The 18,401-nt window shown below is 41.0% G+C and overlaps 2 protein-coding genes across 2 annotated transcripts; one reads left to right on the top strand and one right to left on the bottom strand.

Moving 5' to 3' along the window:
- bri3bp (bri3 binding protein) lies at window positions 1-6,336 on the top strand. Its single transcript, XM_084550702.1, has 3 exons — window positions 1-436; window positions 2,158-2,260; window positions 2,721-6,336. Exons 1-3 carry the CDS (start codon window positions 260-262, stop codon window positions 3,140-3,142), a joined length of 702 nt encoding a protein of 233 aa, XP_084406828.1. The 5' UTR covers window positions 1-259; the 3' UTR covers window positions 3,143-6,336.
- A 2,168-nt stretch (window positions 6,337-8,504) lies between these two features.
- wdr31 (WD repeat domain 31) lies at window positions 8,505-13,742 on the bottom strand. Its single transcript, XM_084551258.1, has 9 exons — window positions 13,677-13,742; window positions 13,284-13,416; window positions 12,654-12,728; window positions 12,386-12,530; window positions 12,039-12,139; window positions 11,811-11,878; window positions 10,701-10,842; window positions 10,127-10,289; window positions 8,505-10,036 (listed from the first exon to the last, which is right to left on the bottom strand). Exons 1-9 carry the CDS (start codon window positions 13,721-13,723, stop codon window positions 9,834-9,836), a joined length of 1,077 nt encoding a protein of 358 aa, XP_084407384.1. The 5' UTR covers window positions 13,724-13,742; the 3' UTR covers window positions 8,505-9,833.
- Window positions 13,743-18,401: the final 4,659 nt, after the last annotated feature.

Here is an 18,401-nt window from a genome sequence, read left to right as displayed (position 1 = left end):
CTGTGATAATAAATGTTATTTGAAGATTTCATCCAAAGGCACAGCAAGACCAGACCGCAGTCTATGGACCAGACAGGACAGGGCGCGGAAAGGGAAGTTTACGAAGTGTCCCTGAAAGCATCGCGGTTCATCACCACCACCATCACAGCCAGTGTCTGGCACATCCCCAGCAAGGTGTCGCTTTCGGCAGCTAACTACCTATTTAACTAAGATATTTTGATACACACTTGTTCTTGACATCCCGGGGGCTTTTGGAGCCATGAAAGGAATCAGGTTTTTCGTGGTTTTCTTGGCGCTTTCCGCGTCTTTGCTGTGCACAACCGAGGCGGGCAGGAGCCGGACCAGCAACCAGAACAGCTTCCGACGGGCAGCTAATGGCATCTACCAGACTCTGAGCAGTGTTTTCGGGGAGGACAACATCAGAGGGCTATACAAGGTGAGTCCTAAGCGTGTCGAGTCAAAGGTAGCCCATGGCTTTGTTGGAGTGGCTCCTAGTAGCTGGCGGCTGAGGCGGTTTGTGGTATTAAGCATGGCGAACAGGAAACAACCGGGCCTGGCTATCAGTTTCACGGATGCCATTTTGAAAAATTTGCCTTTTATCGCTTTATTTTCAGTCTATAGAAACAACCAGTCCATGCAGCATTGGTGTATGCATGGGAAAGGTGGGGTTTATAGCCTAAAGCGTGTTTCAGCATATACTTATTTATCATTCATTGTGCTCAATAAATGAAATACAGCCCCACTGGACCAGGCCATGACTCCATTATCATTATATACCTTCAAATGTCAAATACTAGAAAGCAGCTCATGTTGAGGAAGTACTGGTTTAGCGTGTAAGTTCTCATTGGTCCAGCTGCGTTTCCTGCATTTTGAAATACAACGTTATTTCCTGCTTTTAGCCGCCAAAGCAAAATAAGGTAATCAGCGTGAGTAACACACTCACTTTTCAGATCATTGGGTGGACTGGTGAAAACTAGTCCACTGTAATATAACAGGTATGTGGTAATGTTCAGTTTATGTTGAAACAGTGTAAGAAAAGGTGATAATTCAACCGTATGGTCGTTTGGGAAGGAAGCAGCTGTTAAACTGGATTGAATTAAATACAAAAGTCTGTTATTTAGCCTCACACACTGACTAAAATAGGGTTGCAGCAATAATAGAAACATATGTTGGTACAAAACATCGCACGCACACACAGCTGTAACATCTGTGCAATAACCTACTTAAGCTTACATGTCTTTAATTCTCTCAAATGCAATGTCCATACACACGACATCTTTTGTATTTAATTTTCTATTTTCTGTATGTGTTTTGTGTTTACGTTCTTGTGTGCACTGTCCCTTAAACTTTATGCAGGTGGAAACTTCCTCACTGTGGGGAGTCATGTGACCGTCGACTTAACCTATCATATCTTAATACAATTCAGTAGTACTATGAAACACAGTTGAATCAACCGCTCTGAGTTATTTTAAACAAATGCTGACTGCCATAACCGTTATCAAGCAAAGAGTTAGTGCAGGACTGTTATATTAGAAGGCATTGTTCTCACTAGTGTACCTAATGAACTGGCAAGTGATAGCCTTTGTCTGAATTTAACAGGTAGCAGACTGTATCTGCTGTCAGAAAGGGTTATTGGAAGTTGTTAAGTGGATTTAGTTACAATAACGACTCTACTTTCACATTGTATTAAAGGCACCTGTTTAATCAGTTGCTTTGGCATATTATATCAACATTATGGTTGTCTGCCCATGTTGAAAAAGAAAGTCTTGAAAAATAGTTCAATTGTAGCCACATGAATAATTTGTAGAGTCAGAGAGATATCTTAACATGATTCTTGACCATTTTAGCAAATCGCCAGATTGAAAGCTGGTACACAGTCACAGTAACTGTCTTGCCATGTCTTATTTTCCATGTTGTAGGCTTCTGAAGACAACTACTGTATGTGTGTAACTAATAGCTAGATAGTGAAATGTTAATTAGCATTTTGTCAGTCACAGATGGCCAAGATATTTAACATGATCACGATTATCTTAAGCTGATGTAATTCAGGATGCACAGTCATGGACATTTTCGCTGTAGATGTGCTACAGTTACAAAGATGAGATAATTCATTCTGTGAGAGACACACTAACGCTCCCCACTTTTTTTTCATCTCAGTTTTTTTCCAAGGCGACAGAGCGCTTCGTCCATGGAGTGGACTCGTTTCTGGACACCATCTGGAAGATCTGGTCAGATCTGCTGGACGTGATGGGCATCGACTGTAAGTTCTTAAACATGTACTGGAAACTGTCAAAGTGATGGAGGGAGAAAGTGTAAAATGTCACAAGCCGGAGTTGGACATAGCTCCGGCTGCAGCCTGATGTGCACCTCCTGAAAAGTGTAACTACAGGCCGTGGTGATGTAGGCCGTAACCGCTGTGACTGGTCAAAAATGCATTTCCTTGTTCTCAGATGGCCTCTCTTTATTTAGCGTTGAAGTGATTTCAGAAAAAATAACTGTTAATCTACGCTGATGAACTTTCAACTCCAACATGAGACATTCAGTTCCAGTTGCCACAAAGAAATTTAACGCAGCTGACTAATCGCCGGCTAGTGTAGGCCTTACATTGAGAATAAACCTTACTTAAGCATCAACTGCATCAATGACATCTTGTAGGAATTTTTAAAACCAGTTTACAATGTTAACTTTCTCTTGTCCCGCTCCATCTCTTGCCTGTGTAGCTTCAAACCTCAGCCACTACTTCAGCCCCACATCCCTCACCAACTCCCCGGCACGTGCCCTGCTCCTGGTTGCCGCCGTGCTCTTGGCCTACTGGTTCCTGTCTATGTTTCTGGGGGGTTTCTTTTACCTGCTGCACGCTGTGTTCGGACGCTTCTTCTGGCTAGCGCGTGTCACCCTCTTCGCCCTGTCCTGCCTCTACATCCTGCAGAAGTTTGAGGGTGACCCGGAGCGCGCCGTGCTGCCGCTGTGCTTCATCATGGCGGTGTACTTCATGACGGGCCCCGTGGGAGCATACTGGCGCCGGGGTGGAGGCGCAGGTTCACTGGAAGAGAAGATCGACCACCTGGACACTCAGATCAGGCTGCTCAACATCAGGCTGAGCCGTGTCATAGACACCCTGGAACGCCCCGGGGATCAGTAGACTTACTGTAGGCTGAAGCAAGGGTGGGTTTTGGGGGGAGGGTTGGGGGTTTAAAACCAGATGTATTTGATAAGAGAATCCGGTTTCCTACACGCACCTGCATCAACACAACTACTGAGTCTTAACGGCTTTTGTCAGGTATTGACAAAACTACATTTGAACACAGTATTTTACCAACTAGTAACACAATAAGTAAGGTGTGGACAGTTGACTTGGAGCTTACACAAATCAAACAGTTCTTTCATTTTTCTCTCGAAGCTGTGGAAGGCTTTTCTACATCTCAGAGGTGAAGTTTTTCTAGTTCCCGGTCCTAATTTGCACCTTCAGAAACTCCCACATGAAGCAGGTTAAATTTTACAGAAGCACTCTTAATGTGTGCGCTTAAAAGAAAAACCTGTTTTATGTCTTTTTGTTCATTTTTATCCTTGTAAATACCCCGGGGGCTGAAGACTCAGTTTTGTCCGCAAAGATCCTTTATCCCCTTTTTGAAACTACTGAAATGGGAAGGGGTGGGGTGTGTGACGCCTGGGGCCGCTACAGTTGTTATTTCTAATATGTAAAATCATCAAAATGTGGGGTAGTTGTTCATGGTGAGATTTATTTATTCCATCCATAAATGTTGAAATCATGTAGATCTAGTCCAGTTTCATCGAGTCACCATTCCATAGTGACAGTAGTTTGACATCAGGACCTCTTTTTCTTGTCTGAATGTGAGAGCGTGTGCAAATGCATCTCAGAGACCTACTTGAATATGCGTGTGTGCGTGTGTGTGGGGGCGATCTCATGAAAATGGAAAAGCACTGTATTAAAAAGTCACCATCAGACTTGGAGAAAATGCAGACAGGCAGCAATATCTCAGGGACTCATCCAGCGCATGTGTCGAAAGTGAAATCAGACATCAAGTACATTAAAATCATGTCTTGGTCTCTTTGAGTCTCTCCACTGTTCAGACATGTTTTAATTCTTTTTTTTATTCCTCAGTAACTTATAATTGATGTTTTTGAAATGTATTAAAACTGTAAAGTTTTGTCTTATGTCCAGACAAACCCAGCTTTTATCTCATTACTTCATTATTAGCACAGAACCATTGTAGGGATCTGAAAACTTGTTGTTGCATGTTTATGGGTTTAGACCTTTTAGTCGGACATGGATGGGATCATTTTCTCGGTTAAAGCCTTCTGTGAAGATTCTCAGTCATCTAGGTCATGCTATATCTAAGATAAAAGGGAAGCGGACAGGCGGTGAAACGTCATCAAGCTTAAATGAGGTCTGGTGCCTTTGATCACGTGGAAAGAAAAACATAATTTGAATTTTTTATTTTTTTTTTTCCTGCTTGCATGTGATCGTTTCTCTTACCGATATTTTAATGATAGTGTACAACCAGCCTGACTGGTTCACGCAGTATAACAATACTCGGTTACACCAGTGCTTTAGGCGTATTCTAAGTGCATCACTGTAGCCCTCATTAGTGTGATCGGACTTATTATATGTTCACTATTTCTGCCATTGTTTTTCATTTCTGTCCACATCCTTACACTTTCTCTAAACACATTTTTTATGGAAATAACAAAGTTATTGATGGTCACATGACTCTAACATTGATTTATGATAATAACGAGGTCGAAGAACAAGCCCTTTACACTCATACCCTCAGCAACTACCAGAATGTGTGATCATTTTTTTGTTGTTTCAGTAGCAAGAGTGCAACAAAAACATTACTGGAAAACAAGGGTTTGGATTCTTTGACTAGTCCCAGCACAGTCTTATTATTACAAATGGATTTTGTTTTTGGACGTGTTAAGCACAGAGTCATCAGACTTGTTATTGTGCAACTTTATCATGGAATAATAACTTAATACTAGAGAAATTTAAAATGAAAACAGGATTTGCATCAGTTGCTTGTGAATATCACAATTTTGCCCCGACGTGCCCAGTCTTCAGTGAACCCCCCCCCCCCATAGATTCATTGTAATCTGGGATTTTCTTGCATGCTCTGCTTTTGTACCTTTTAATATTAGGTTACCTTACAGTGTAAACATGTTGGTGACTGTCTAGGTGGAGAACCGTTACAGAATGTGATGTGGGATGTGACGAAGTAGCGCAGAGTCTTGTTTTTACGTACCATTCCTAAACTGTGTTGACCAATTTATAACACTTGCAAGTATCAGCATTGTTAGACTAGACAGGACTCTTATGCCATTATCACTTTGTGGGCACATTTTAAAATATATAAAAATAAAATGGTGCGTTTCTTAATTCAGAGAGGTGCAGCTGACTTGGGTGAGCGGCTGACCTTGGTGGGTGGTTAGCCTAACAGTCTTAATCCACTGATATGTGTACGTTTATTAATATATGAAGGTGTTCAGTGAGTAACAGTAATCGTGTGTGTTGTTGAAGGAAGGTGTTGGCCAGTTTACAACTGATCATTGTGTGATACTGTACTTCGGTTGCTTCAGGATTGAAGATTTGGAGGGGGATGTATATCAGATCTAAACACTGAAAGTTTCTCTTCAAATGGCACATAAGTTCTCTGAGATCTTGAAAACACTCAAAAGGATCCAAGATGGAGGCCTTTTTCCTTCCTTTTAGATATTAAGGAGGAGACGGTGAATACTGTCTAGCTGTAGGTCTATTCATGTACCACTTAGATGCTGAGAAATGTCAGTGGATCCTTCTCAGCATTAGACTGAATGCTACCTTCAGATTCTATTTATGTGTTTAGAGTGTCTTCTGAATGACTTGTAATTCATTCATTTAATGAACTGTATCCTGTCTATTTCTATTCTGTGTAGCCTGCTTTTTATAATATGCCGTGCCAATGTATGTTTTTTTTTTTCTGTTGCACTTATCTGTAACTTGTTTTTTGAGTAGATGAAGATGGATTTTCTTTGTTTTTTCACCAGTTACCTTTTTTTCTATCTGAATATTTATGTACTTTTTCCCGTGATGTGGCAAGAGCCGAACTGTTCTGCCTGCTGTTTTCCACTTTGTGTTTGAGTGTGTGTCTTTACTAGAACCTCCTAGTGAGAGAAGTGGTTCTTTTTTTGTGTCAGAGTGAAAATGAGGTCCAGATTTGAAGACATTAAACACCACAGTATGACCGAATGTACTGGTTGATAAATTTCAAGGAGGTGTGATTTCTCTTCAGTGTGTGTGTGAGAGAGAGAGAGAAAGCATGGGGTGTATGCTCGGTTCATCCGGATTGACATAAAAAATAGTGTGTCTGAGCAAGAAAAACTTGTGACAGAGTATCTTTAAACAATCAATAGTAACTAATTATAGTATTATAGTATAAACCAGTACTACTCCTGGCACTAGATGGTCCTAAAAACCCATAGTGGTTTAGAAATACATGCCAATTAATACTCACTAACCACTTGATTAGGTGTGCCTGCTGGAATCAAGCTGGAACCCTCTTGTCTTCAGGACTGTCCTCATTCTTGGTGGCATGGATTGAACAAGGTGCTGGAAACAATCCTCAGAAAGTTTGGCCCATATAGACATGACAGTATCACAGTTACTGCACATCCCACATCAATGATTCTGCTGTTCCACCACATCCCAAAGTGGCTTTATTGGATTGAGATTGTGCTGAAAAATAAATCTATGCTTCTGTTAAGATTAATACGTCAGGAAAAGGCACCATAGAAGTGATCAGAAACAACGGGGAAAACACTGGGCAGGAGATGTCCATTCTCTTGACTGCCTTGGTGCCCTTGATCGAAACAATTAACCTCAAATCAGCTCCATTCATTCATTCATCTTCTGTAACCACTTGTTCCTGTGAAGGGTCGTGGGGTCTGCTGGAGCCTAACTCAGCTGTCATCAGGCATGAGGCGGGGTACACTATGGACAGGTCGCCTGTCTATCGCAGGGCTAACACAGAGAGACAGACAAGCATTCACACTCACACCTACGGCCAATTTAGAATCACCAATGAACCTAACAAGCATGTCTTTGGATGGTGGGAGGAAGCTGGAGTACCTGGGGAGAACCCACGCAGACACAGGGAGAACATGCAAACTCCACACAGAAAGGCCCAGTCGGCCCATGGATTCGAACCCGGGACCTTCTTGCTGTGAGGCGTCAGTGCTAACCACCTCGCCACTGTCAAATCAGCTCCAGTGAAAGCTAAATAGAAAGTTATGTTTCTGGAGAAAGTTGTTTCTGGAAAACAAGCGGATCCAATATTAAACATTAAAATCACTGACAGAAGAAGTAAATAACATTGATCATCTTATGACAATTCAATGTTCTGCTGGGAAACTTTTGGACCTGGCATTCCTGTGGAGACGTCACTTAGACATGTACCACCCACCCAGACCAGAACAGGCACCCCCACCCCATAGCAGAAATGGTTTAGAAACAACTCAAAAACATGAACAGCACAAGGTGTTGACTTGGCCTCCAAATTAACTAGATGATTAACTGATCAAGTATCTGTGGGATGCACTGGAACAAGCCTGATCCTCAGAGGCCCCTCCCCTCAACCCACAGAACCCAATGGCCCCCACTAACTACATTCTGTTGCCAGACATCACAGGACACCCTCAGAAGGCCCATGTCCATTCTCTGATGAGTCACAACTGTTTTGGAGGCACAAGGGAGACCTACACAATATTAGGAAGGTGGTCATAATGTTATGCCTGATCGGTGTAAGTGGCATATGACAGTAAAAGGCGGTGACCAAGTTAAATCTCAGCAGAAACAAAGAGCAATGACAAAGATTTACTCTCGTGACATTATAAAATGTATTATTTATTGCTTTATCAAAGTAACAAATACAGAAACTTCTGGTGACATTAAAACTGACAAATACCAAAATAAAACAAAATGTCAAAAAATACAAATGGCTGATCACCTTTGGATTACTACTGCTGGCAGTGTTCCCTAAATATTAGAAAAGTAAATCATTATATTGTGTACTTCTTAGCAGCTTTCAGCAAAGTTATCAATCACAGTTGAGTTTACTGCCATTCATCCTAATCCTCGTCCACATAGAACCAAAATGTGTCATCAGATTAGCATGCACAGGTTGAATTTGCAACCTCCTGAGGAAACATTACCCTTAAAATGTTTTTTTTTTTTTATTCACATCCTGACAGTTTTATTCTCCTGCTTCTCTTGAATAAAAACTGATCAGTGGGAATTAAGATAAGTCCAGTGGTTGATAAATACAAAACAAAATAGTTTTATATAAAACAATATTCATGAAGCAAGCGACAGGTAGTGTGTTTTATGCCGACAGTTTGCAGAACATCTTTATTTTGGATTTTGTTTTATTCCCATTAGTTTAAAAAAAAAAAAAATTGTTTTTAATGGAATTACTCTGGTGTTTTGCATAGTAATTTTAAAAATGTAAATATATTGGCAGCACAAAACAAGATCTATCAACAGCTTCTGTTTAAAGATATCATAATCTGGATTAGAAAAACTTTTATCAACTGAAAAGTAGATTAAAAAACAGAGCATGTTAATACGGTGCAGATAGTCATTCATTTAATCTAACACACAAGGTTAAACCTAGTTCAGACTAATCAATATTATTATTATACCTGTCAGACAAACAAAACCAAAAGTCTTGACTGTACCTCCTAAACATTATTTAGGAAAAAAAAATTCTCTGTCACTGAAACAGCTGATTTTTCTGCTCTAAGACTAAAGTTAGTGCTTAAAGTTCTTGCATCAAGGAAATTACCAACAGACATCAAGTGAATCTGGGGCTTTTGCCTTTGTGTTGTAGGCCAGTGGTTTTCAAAGTAGGGGGCCGCCAGTGTGTGCTAGGGGGGGCCTCAGACAATTGGAGGGAACATAAGAAAAGAAAAATGCAAAAATAAAAAAATATAATCTAATTATTTTTTAATCATTGTTATATTATTATATAGTGAATAAATAGTGAATATTTTGTAGCATTGTCTGTGGGTTTGCAAAGGCGGTCCTCGGCCAGAAGCTAATGCTGTTTGGGGGGCCTTGGCATGGAAAAGTTTGGGAACCCCTGTTGTAGCCAATGAGTGCCACAAGAGCCCGTAGTGTACAACTACTACACCAAATACTATCAGTAGTACAAAACATAAGCATGTACTGTGAACCTGTATTCACACTAGTCAGTTCTACCTAGCTTAAGACGTTTTTTTAGTATTAAAACATAAAAAAAACACAGTTTATCTCCCTTGTTCCATGAGGGCAATACTATAAGCGGGCCACTGCACAGGGGGCGTCCCACCACCACCAAGGGCCTCAAAACCCCCCAGAATCACTGCATAATTGTTTTGGTAATAAACTCTGTAAGAATTTGAACCACTCAGTTATAGTATCAACCAAGAGGGTGAGCTGTAGTCCATCTTTTGGACATTTTCTCACATGATACATATATCTAAATCAAGTGTCATTTTATCAAATCACCAAAGTATAGGGGCCCAGTGGGAAATGCCTGCCCTCTGTCAAATTAACCTGATGGTGACTCCAAGCAAATTGATTTTGGAGTTAAAAGGTAAAACGTCCTCCTAGAAGAGTAGCTGGGTATCCACGAGCATCTTCTGTTGGAAAACAATTCTTTATGCATCACCCCCTTCACATATCTCTTCTGTCATTCTTCACTTTATGGCAGTCTAGTGAAGCAAAAATGTAAAAAAACAACAAAAAAAAAAAACAACAAAAGACTGACTTGATGTCCACAGGCTCTTCTGAGCGGTCAAAAACGAGCCACAACTTTAATGTCCAGGCCGCCTGCGCCACCTGAACCTGCACCGGGACCCTGAGCCTGGTGTGATCCCTGGCTCACTTGAACATGGTGGAGGCCGTTGTTGAAGCTGGCACACAGCAGATCGGTGGAATCAGTGGGAGCCACAGAAACCAGTGGACCAGCACCGTCCAGAGGCAACGTCCCTAAACAGACTGAAGGGAGGAAGGCAGGGATGAGGGTGAAAATGAAATGTGTGCAGTCGTCTCAGCGTTAACGTTTGAATCCACGAGTGGGTGTGTTACCTGCTGTATTCTGATCCCAGATTTTGAGAGAGCCGTCATGGGAGGATGTTGCTACCCGAGCCGTGCCACCGGGAGGCACAGGTAGAAACACACAGCAGGCTGTGGTTTGGAGATGGCCTCTGTACTCCACGAGTTTACAGCCAGGCTGACGCAGGTCCCAGAGCTAAGAACAAAAAGACACAACTCCACTGACGACAAATGATCGTAGCATTAGAACTATCTGCATAAACATATCTGGAGATATTCTGGCCAAAAAAAAATGGCACATAAGATTTTCATGATGGCAGAATACTCTTAAAGCATCATGGAGCAGACCACATAACCACAATGTCTATCTGCTAGAGGACAGAAAATCTTAAAATTAACAACAGAACAGACATGACATAAAATATTAATCAAAAGCAAGATGAAAACAAAATGTCAAAGCTCGGATACACGGTGTTCCCACAAAACAAATGCATTCTAACATCCATTCCATAACTAAAACTAGTGTTAAAAACCGATACGCCCATCCACAATCTGTACACCTTTACAGCCAACAGCCACAAAAAAAAAACAACTCCGATGATCTCACCGTGGCTTCACAACCCTGGCCACCAAAGCCGTTGCTGCTGGATACCAAGTAGTTACCATTTGGAGAGACGTCACAGTGGGTCTGGATGTATTGCTTAGCTGGAAATGTATTTGTCACCTGCCACGTGCGGCTGTCCCACACCCTGTACACATTAACAAACGGTACACATGAATGTAGACACACATGCAGCAATATATTTTTCTTTCACATATAAATATTCTGGACCAGAATGAAGCTCAACAACGCCCTGTGTTTTGGAAACCTTCAGTGCCCTTACGGTCATGTATTTTTTTTAAACAAACGGCAAGTACAGCAGAACTGTGGCACTAAAGGAATTAACAGTTAACAAGGACAATATATCTGTTTCCTACAAGCAGATGAGGAATTCAGCACACCTTGATTTATTTATATATAGCTCGACTGAATATCATCTAAGAATATCCAAAAAAACAAAACTGAAGCAAAGGCATCTGGACTTGTTGGGTTTTTTTCTTGTAGACGATCCGCCGCATCCAAGTTTCACCGCCGCTACTCCAGCTGTCGCTTTAGCTTTGTTTTTTTGGACATACCATTACCTGGATGACTGAGAACTTATAAATACGACACATCCGTTGTCCTATAAATTATTCAACTGCAGAAAACGTGAAGAAGAAGTCAAAGGCGTGGGGGAGGTATTAGCTGAGTGTTGGCGTGTGTGATCCCTTCATTCTGCCAGAATATTTTAAAAAGTATCTGTTGCTATATATTTTTTTAAACATACATTACATGATTTACATTTTCAGACTTTCCTCATTCTCTTTACACCACCTGTAAAAAACCATTGCTTTGCTATGTGAGAGTTTAGGCACAATCCCAAGAGTCAAAATGTCTGCAGTGTCCTGCTTGGCAAGGTGCAGGTAGATTCTGGCTGGTCTAATCTGGATAAAAGCATTAAATGAGTGTCTGAACTGGTGGTTTAGTTTTTTGAAGTATCCCTGGCATCACTACTCTAATAACTGGCCCTGCAATGATCAGTATATTTCACTGCAAACAAAAAGGATTTCTACAGAATTTGTATGTATGCCACACATGCATCTGCAGCATAAACAGCAGTGGAAAATCTCTCTGTACCTTATGGTCTTATCCTCAGAGGTCTGGACTATAGAGGAGCTGGCTGGGACCCAACACACATGAGTCACCTGAACAGAGGGACAGGACAGTGGAAAAGTGTGTACTTTGCAGGTCATGAACACAGGATTACAAAACTGTGATTACATCCTCAGGCATACACCTAAGGAGATCTAGGGTGCACAGTTCTCAGAAAGTGCGCACCACGAAAGCGCCAACTCTCATTCTCACCAGGTTTCTAGAGATGTTGTGTCTCTGTTCACATTTTGCGGATTCTATATCCCACAGGCACATCCAGTTGTCACGAGAGCCGGTGCACAGCTTTCTCCCATCTACAAACCACAATAAAAACAGATACAGATACAATATAATTATGCTGTTTCGGTAATAAGCCATGTTGTGGGATAAATAAGATGCAGTCTCCACAGAGATATAATAGAATACATTTGGTAACGGTTTTACGCTGCATTCTGTCAGACAAGCAACTTTATATTAAGCAATATAAAAAGATTTATGACAAGTTTACTCATGACTCAGATAACTTATTGCGCGTGAGTGTCCACGTATGCAATATGTACCTGGGCTGATAGCTAATCCATTGACCACCAGCTCATGCCCACAAAATTCCTGAATAGGCTCATCCCCCTGGTTTAGGTCCCACATCAGAACAGTCTTGTCCCGGGAGGCACTAAAGATCCATGTGCTACCAGGATAGCAAACCACCTGGCAGATAGACAGAGGGAGAATATAGAGGAGATAAGAGCGGAGGATGCGTAAATGTGAAACGTGTAAGAGCTGTGAACAGCGTCACACCTTCAGTTTGTGCGCACACAATATTGACGTTACCTTGGTAACCTCCCGGTTGTGGCCCTGGAAGGACTGACACATCCGGCCTTGTTTCCAGTCGTACACCACCACAGCCTACATTGATGAACGGACACCCACACACAGGCACTAGTCACAAAAAGGTCCATCATACTTTTTTTAACTGTCTGAATAAATACTTTAACTGAACAATGTTTTGGGGATAAGTTGTTTTGGAAAGTTTGCTCTGTAGGCTGTGATTTAATTTAAATGTTTTATTTAATTCACTTTTATTGATCCATCATGGGGAAATTCTTTCTCTAAATGGAAACCATCTATTTGGTCACAAAGAGGTGTCTACATTCGGAGCCATTTGGTTGTTGAACGGCTGTTTGTCTCTCTGTGTTAGCCCTATGATAGACTGAGGACCTGCCAAGTTGTACCCTGCATTCTGCTTGATGACAGCTTGGATAGGCCGCAGTGCAGTATCATGACCCTCTAAAGTATGGGTAATAAGGCATAGATGGACTCTATTTAAAACCATTACACAAGGGAAATTTGGATTTGAAAGTTTCTTAAGAGCTGGCAAAAATACTGGCAGATTAACAACAGCAACAGCACACAACAGCAATATAATTTTAAATCAACGGATTAATAAATGCATCGTTTCACCTGGTCAGTCCCACCAGAAACACACAGATCTGGGCTGAGATTGGTCACAGTGTTGATGGATCCATGATGGGCAGGTTCATACTGCAAAACCTGACTGTCGAAGGTATTATCTCCCTTCTCTCCCTGAGATGCCCTGCACAGAAAACACCATCAGATCATACAAAACTTTTCCTCAAGACCTTATTAAGACAAAAACATTCCTCACCAACACTTTTTTGGATGACTATCAATCATGTATATTTTATACAGTAATTTCAAGGTTTCAGATAAAATAAATAAATGTTTGTTTCATGAGTTATTCCAGAGGCTGCATGCTAACTGTACTTACCTCTACAGCAATGATACTGTGATCATAGGTGCTTACAAGGACACAAAGTGTTCTACACATCTCACCTGTATAGATCAGACCTCTTGCGAAACTTGCTCTGTAGTTTGCCCATGTCTGCTTAAGAACCTGCAGCCACAATGATGCACACAGAAAGAAATGCTATCAAACCATGGGAATGCACTAAACTGGGAAGGTCATGGGTGTACGGGCTCTCCACACACGCCACTAAAGGCCTGTGACTCCCCGTTGTAAGTGGTAACGGTAAAGGGCAATAACTCAATCCTCACTGCAGCCCTGCAACAGTTCAGCTGTTCAGTTCAATTAATTAACTGATTAGACACAAACCTATTGGAAGAAATCTGCAGCAGATTTGATGTTAAGTCTACCAGTGCAGCTAAATACTATGTTATTGCTTTAAATTATAATGCATCAAACTGAGAGATCAGTGCTGACACACATTTTGCCTCAAAATATCTTGCAAACACCGGACTTGTGCCAAGTGAGATTAAACCACACAAACATTGTTTTCTCACACGCACAGCTAAGCTCCTCCCTCCCCATCCGGGCGTACTCCTCTCCTCAAACAAGCGACAGGAAGGCGAGGGCTCAAATCCTATTAGAGCCGCATCATTACTGTCACAAGGAATTAGTCGCTCGAAAACACCTGCTATGAACTATGCTGGCAATCATTATGTAACAACACCCGCGGGATTAATAGGGGGGGGGAAAAAGCCAGATGAATCGGGGTACGCACACCCCTGTAGAGAACCAGAGCACAATGACTTACCTGTCACTGGCAGGTGTGGACGCTGGGTGATGCGGAGGCTGTGCGGCTAGCTCGCTAGCATGCTAACTAATCTTTACCTGTCATGCTAAGTTAGATTAATACAACAGTGCCACTAAAACGTGGATGTACAGACGTTAAAATGTAGTATAGTCGTTACAGAAACGACGACGAATCGTTTCCCATAGAGTGCCATGACAGTAAGTTGTCCGAACTGCGTGGGAAAGTGTCTTTTTTAACTACAACCGACCCATCCCTCCCTCCGTAGCGACCACGGGGCGACGCTTTCTCGTATCCAGGCGAGGGCGCGGTCACGTGACACAGGGAAGGAAGTCATTGGATGTTCTTTCTCTTCCAAAATAAAAGTCTGATTTACTTTTGTTTCATAACCAACCTCATTCTCCCTCATTGTCTGTACCACTTTCCATTACCATGTTCCCACTGGAAATAGATTCAAATCAGAACATTTATGCACGTGAAGTTGTTTCTACACCTCTGAATTAATGTTTCGGGGGGAAATGGGTCTAAAATAAAATGCTGGGACCCGACTAACACCCTCCTGTTTTCTGTGCATTGTCTCTGCTGTGGAATTGTGTCATGTGCACAGTGCAGCACAATGTCAGATGAAATAATGAAGGTCTTATAACTGAACTGTGTCAAAGGGACCTTTTTGAGAACAGGGTCTCAAAACTAGGTCCCGCCCTAAGGCCCTAATCATCATGATTTGATACTGTGCTTCAGCAATGCATATTATTATATTCCTTGACACAAATACCTCAGTAACTTTGAAGTCCAGCCTTATGCACACTCTCACGGACACTATACCCTGACTACTGTCATCATGCTGCTTACTAAAAATCTCTGACCTTATCTGACAACTTAGTATCTATTTTATTTTATACTCATATTCCCAAAAGTGTCCAATTTTACAGAAGGATGCCAGAAAGTTTTGTTTGGTTGAAATATAAGTCCAAAATGAAGATATTACAAAGTGTGGACATGGCACGTTTAAAATGGCACACATCACTGCTGTCAACCAGTTAATTATTTAATTTCAAAGTTGTATGCTTTTAGTTCATAAAACATTAATAGCTGTGGTGCTGCGGTATTTAGCTTTAAAGCATGGACCATGATTTGTTTAAAGATGAATGTCTTCTTTAAACATGATTGTGCTGAAAACACTTAACAGGTTAAAATGTTACTGACCTGTGTGGCTTGACGAGTGTCCCTTTAGAGAGCTGACTGGTTGACCCTCATTACAGGCACGGGCTCAATGATTCCCTAAGCTGCAAATCTGGGACAAATCAGACAGGTCCCTGGGCAGCTAACATTAACTCTATTGAAAATATTTTACCATTTTCTTCTCATGTCATATTTTCAGGTTCTCCAGTGAAGCTCTGATTTTTGTATTCTTGCTATAGTCTGATAAAATCAGACCTCATGAGTGGGATTTAACAAATGCATTACATGCAATGGAGCGCTGAGTTACTGGGACGCCCCAGTTTAAGTGGTCTCAATGGGCCACTTAGTTAGCAACAATCAACACTGTTCAATACCTATGTGAGGTGACCTCAATTCAAACTTTTGAGTGTGAAAAGGAGTTTTACACAACTCATACAAAAGAAACATGTTGTATCAGTTAAATATAACATGTTATATAAAAATAAAAATATATTAAAATATGAGAGTGTATGACTATTTGACCACCACTTGGCAGCGACACTAGCCATTAATGCTTTTTTCTTTTCCTTTTTTTTTTTTTCTCGGAGTGGGCGGAACCATTGTTACGCTGAACATTGTACCACGGGGGGCCCTTTATAGTTGCGCACACGTGCCTTTTATTATTCTCCTGTTGCTGTTACGCCTACGTTCTTTAAAGTTTTAGAGATAACCCGCCTGTTGTTGTTTTTTTCAGACCGAGGTGCTCTTTATATTGACATATTTTTGGAGGAGGGAAATTAAAAAAATATAAAGAAGACCTGAAACATAACCATGTTTTTGTCAGTCAGTATAAGAATAATCAGGTTTAGAGAGGGGACTCATCAAAGCTGCGGTCCAGGTAATTCCCACTCCCCTAGTCCTAATATCTTAGCTGTTCTTCATAATAACACAGAATATCACGAAAAAGCATTAAATTCTGAACCTCCACATGTAGCAGTTGTCAAGCCTTCCCCAAATTTGCTTATAAAATAGAAATGAACTCATATAAACCCATATGTTAGAGAACTAAAAGAAGACATCTCCAGATGTAGATGTGAAGAACCTGCCCAGCCACACATTAAAGATTTTCCAAACACACACTTGTGCAACAGTGAGATCATCTTCCGAGCAAAGTGGTGCAGTAATGGTTCAGAGGAAATCTGTGGAAGAACAGACTAAATTGTCTGCTATAAGATGAGTGTATTCACAAATATACACAACAGACAAATACAAAGACATCTTAGCAATTTTAAAAATATAGCTCAAGTTTTGTTGGTTACTGCATCCTAAAATATTACGCAACAGTGTTACAAGGAGACGGCTGATTCACCCACCCACCAATAAAAGTTTCTTGGCTATATTGGATTTTATTGCTAAGGGGGTTTTGAAACTGTGGAACCCCTCAATGCTGTGGGGCTGACCAACAAGATATTACAGATTCTTGTAAAATATGGCCTGGAATATAGACGTAATCCAGTTGGGGATGTCTGTGTTGGTGCAACTGTAATGTGTGGTGTGTGTATGTAATTATGATTTTATTAATCTTGGCTTTTGTTGACATTATATAAGCAATCCCAGAAACACAGTGCTTCTTTTCTGTTTTGGCATAAACTGTATGTATTTATGTGTGGCTCTTTACTCCAAGTAGATACGTACAGAAAGAAATGTCTGCAGGGACACCCAGAGGACTGCATGTGTGACATAAAGGTGGCATGCAGACTCGTTGCCTGCTGCACTGTAATAAAGTGACTATACTATCGCGTGTCTTTTATGAGTAACAAGACAGCAGTTTATTGGTTGACCAAGCTTTTTGATGACGCAAGTTGTCTCGTTGACATTATTCAGTCCTCAAACAGTGATTCAAGCTTTAAGTACAGGATGAATCTCACTGTGAAGAGCTCCGGAAAGACACTGCCAACAATGTAATGTTGTGTGAGAACCAAGAGCAAAAATGCAGAGAGAAATGCACAGAGCATGAGAGTAGAAGGACATGGTGTACTGTAATATCTCAACTACAAGCTGCTTTGCATTAGATCTCTAAAATAAAGAGCAAAAACATGGAACCCTTCCATTCACTATTTCCTGATCTCTTTGGATTATGCAAAATGGCAGCAAATACCTCTGAACCTTTTTGACAAAACACTGAAAATGAACTGACAGCAAGATAAGCAACTTGGGTGCTTTAAGTTTGCAGTCTAGAAGAGCATTGTATCTGGACATGGTGTCTGTGTACACCTCGTTGTCTGGCTATGTGCCTGGCTTCTCCACTGCATATGATGTACTGTACTGTACATACTGAAAAAAAAAGTCAGTCTGGTAAAGGGTCTATGAAAATAAAACAAACTACATCATCTGGTATCATGTTTCTTGACTTACTTGCACAGTTCTTTGCTCACTTTAATGTTTCACTGAAATAAGACACAAAAAAAGTAACTTCACTTTCCAAAAACCCTAACTCAGACCTGGTCTTGGGAGATCTGTTTGCCTCACCCATTCATTCATGTCTTGTAGAGTTGGCTGTATGTTGTAGTACAACAAATGTTTTATGATGAAATTAAAAAGTCATTAACGTTTTGGGCAGATCTGCTTATCCAATTTTACTAAGACTTCTGTTTTGCATTTTAAGGTTCTAGATAACAGTAGCATGCGGCTGTTTGCCAATGTAGGAAGCAAAGCAGACCAGTGGGGTGAAGTGATTTGTAGTTGAGTCAGTGTTACAGGTGGAGCATGACATGTGATCCACTAAGAAAAAAAGCTTAGCCTTTAAACACAGGAAGCCCTATAAAGCAGATCAACACTTGAGAGC

Source organism: Chelon labrosus, assembly GCF_963514085.1.
Source record: "Chelon labrosus genome assembly, chromosome: 9".
In the NCBI taxonomy this organism is placed as follows: Eukaryota; Metazoa; Chordata; class Actinopteri; order Mugiliformes; family Mugilidae; genus Chelon; species Chelon labrosus.
This window is presented reverse-complemented; position numbering and strand designations above follow the sequence as displayed.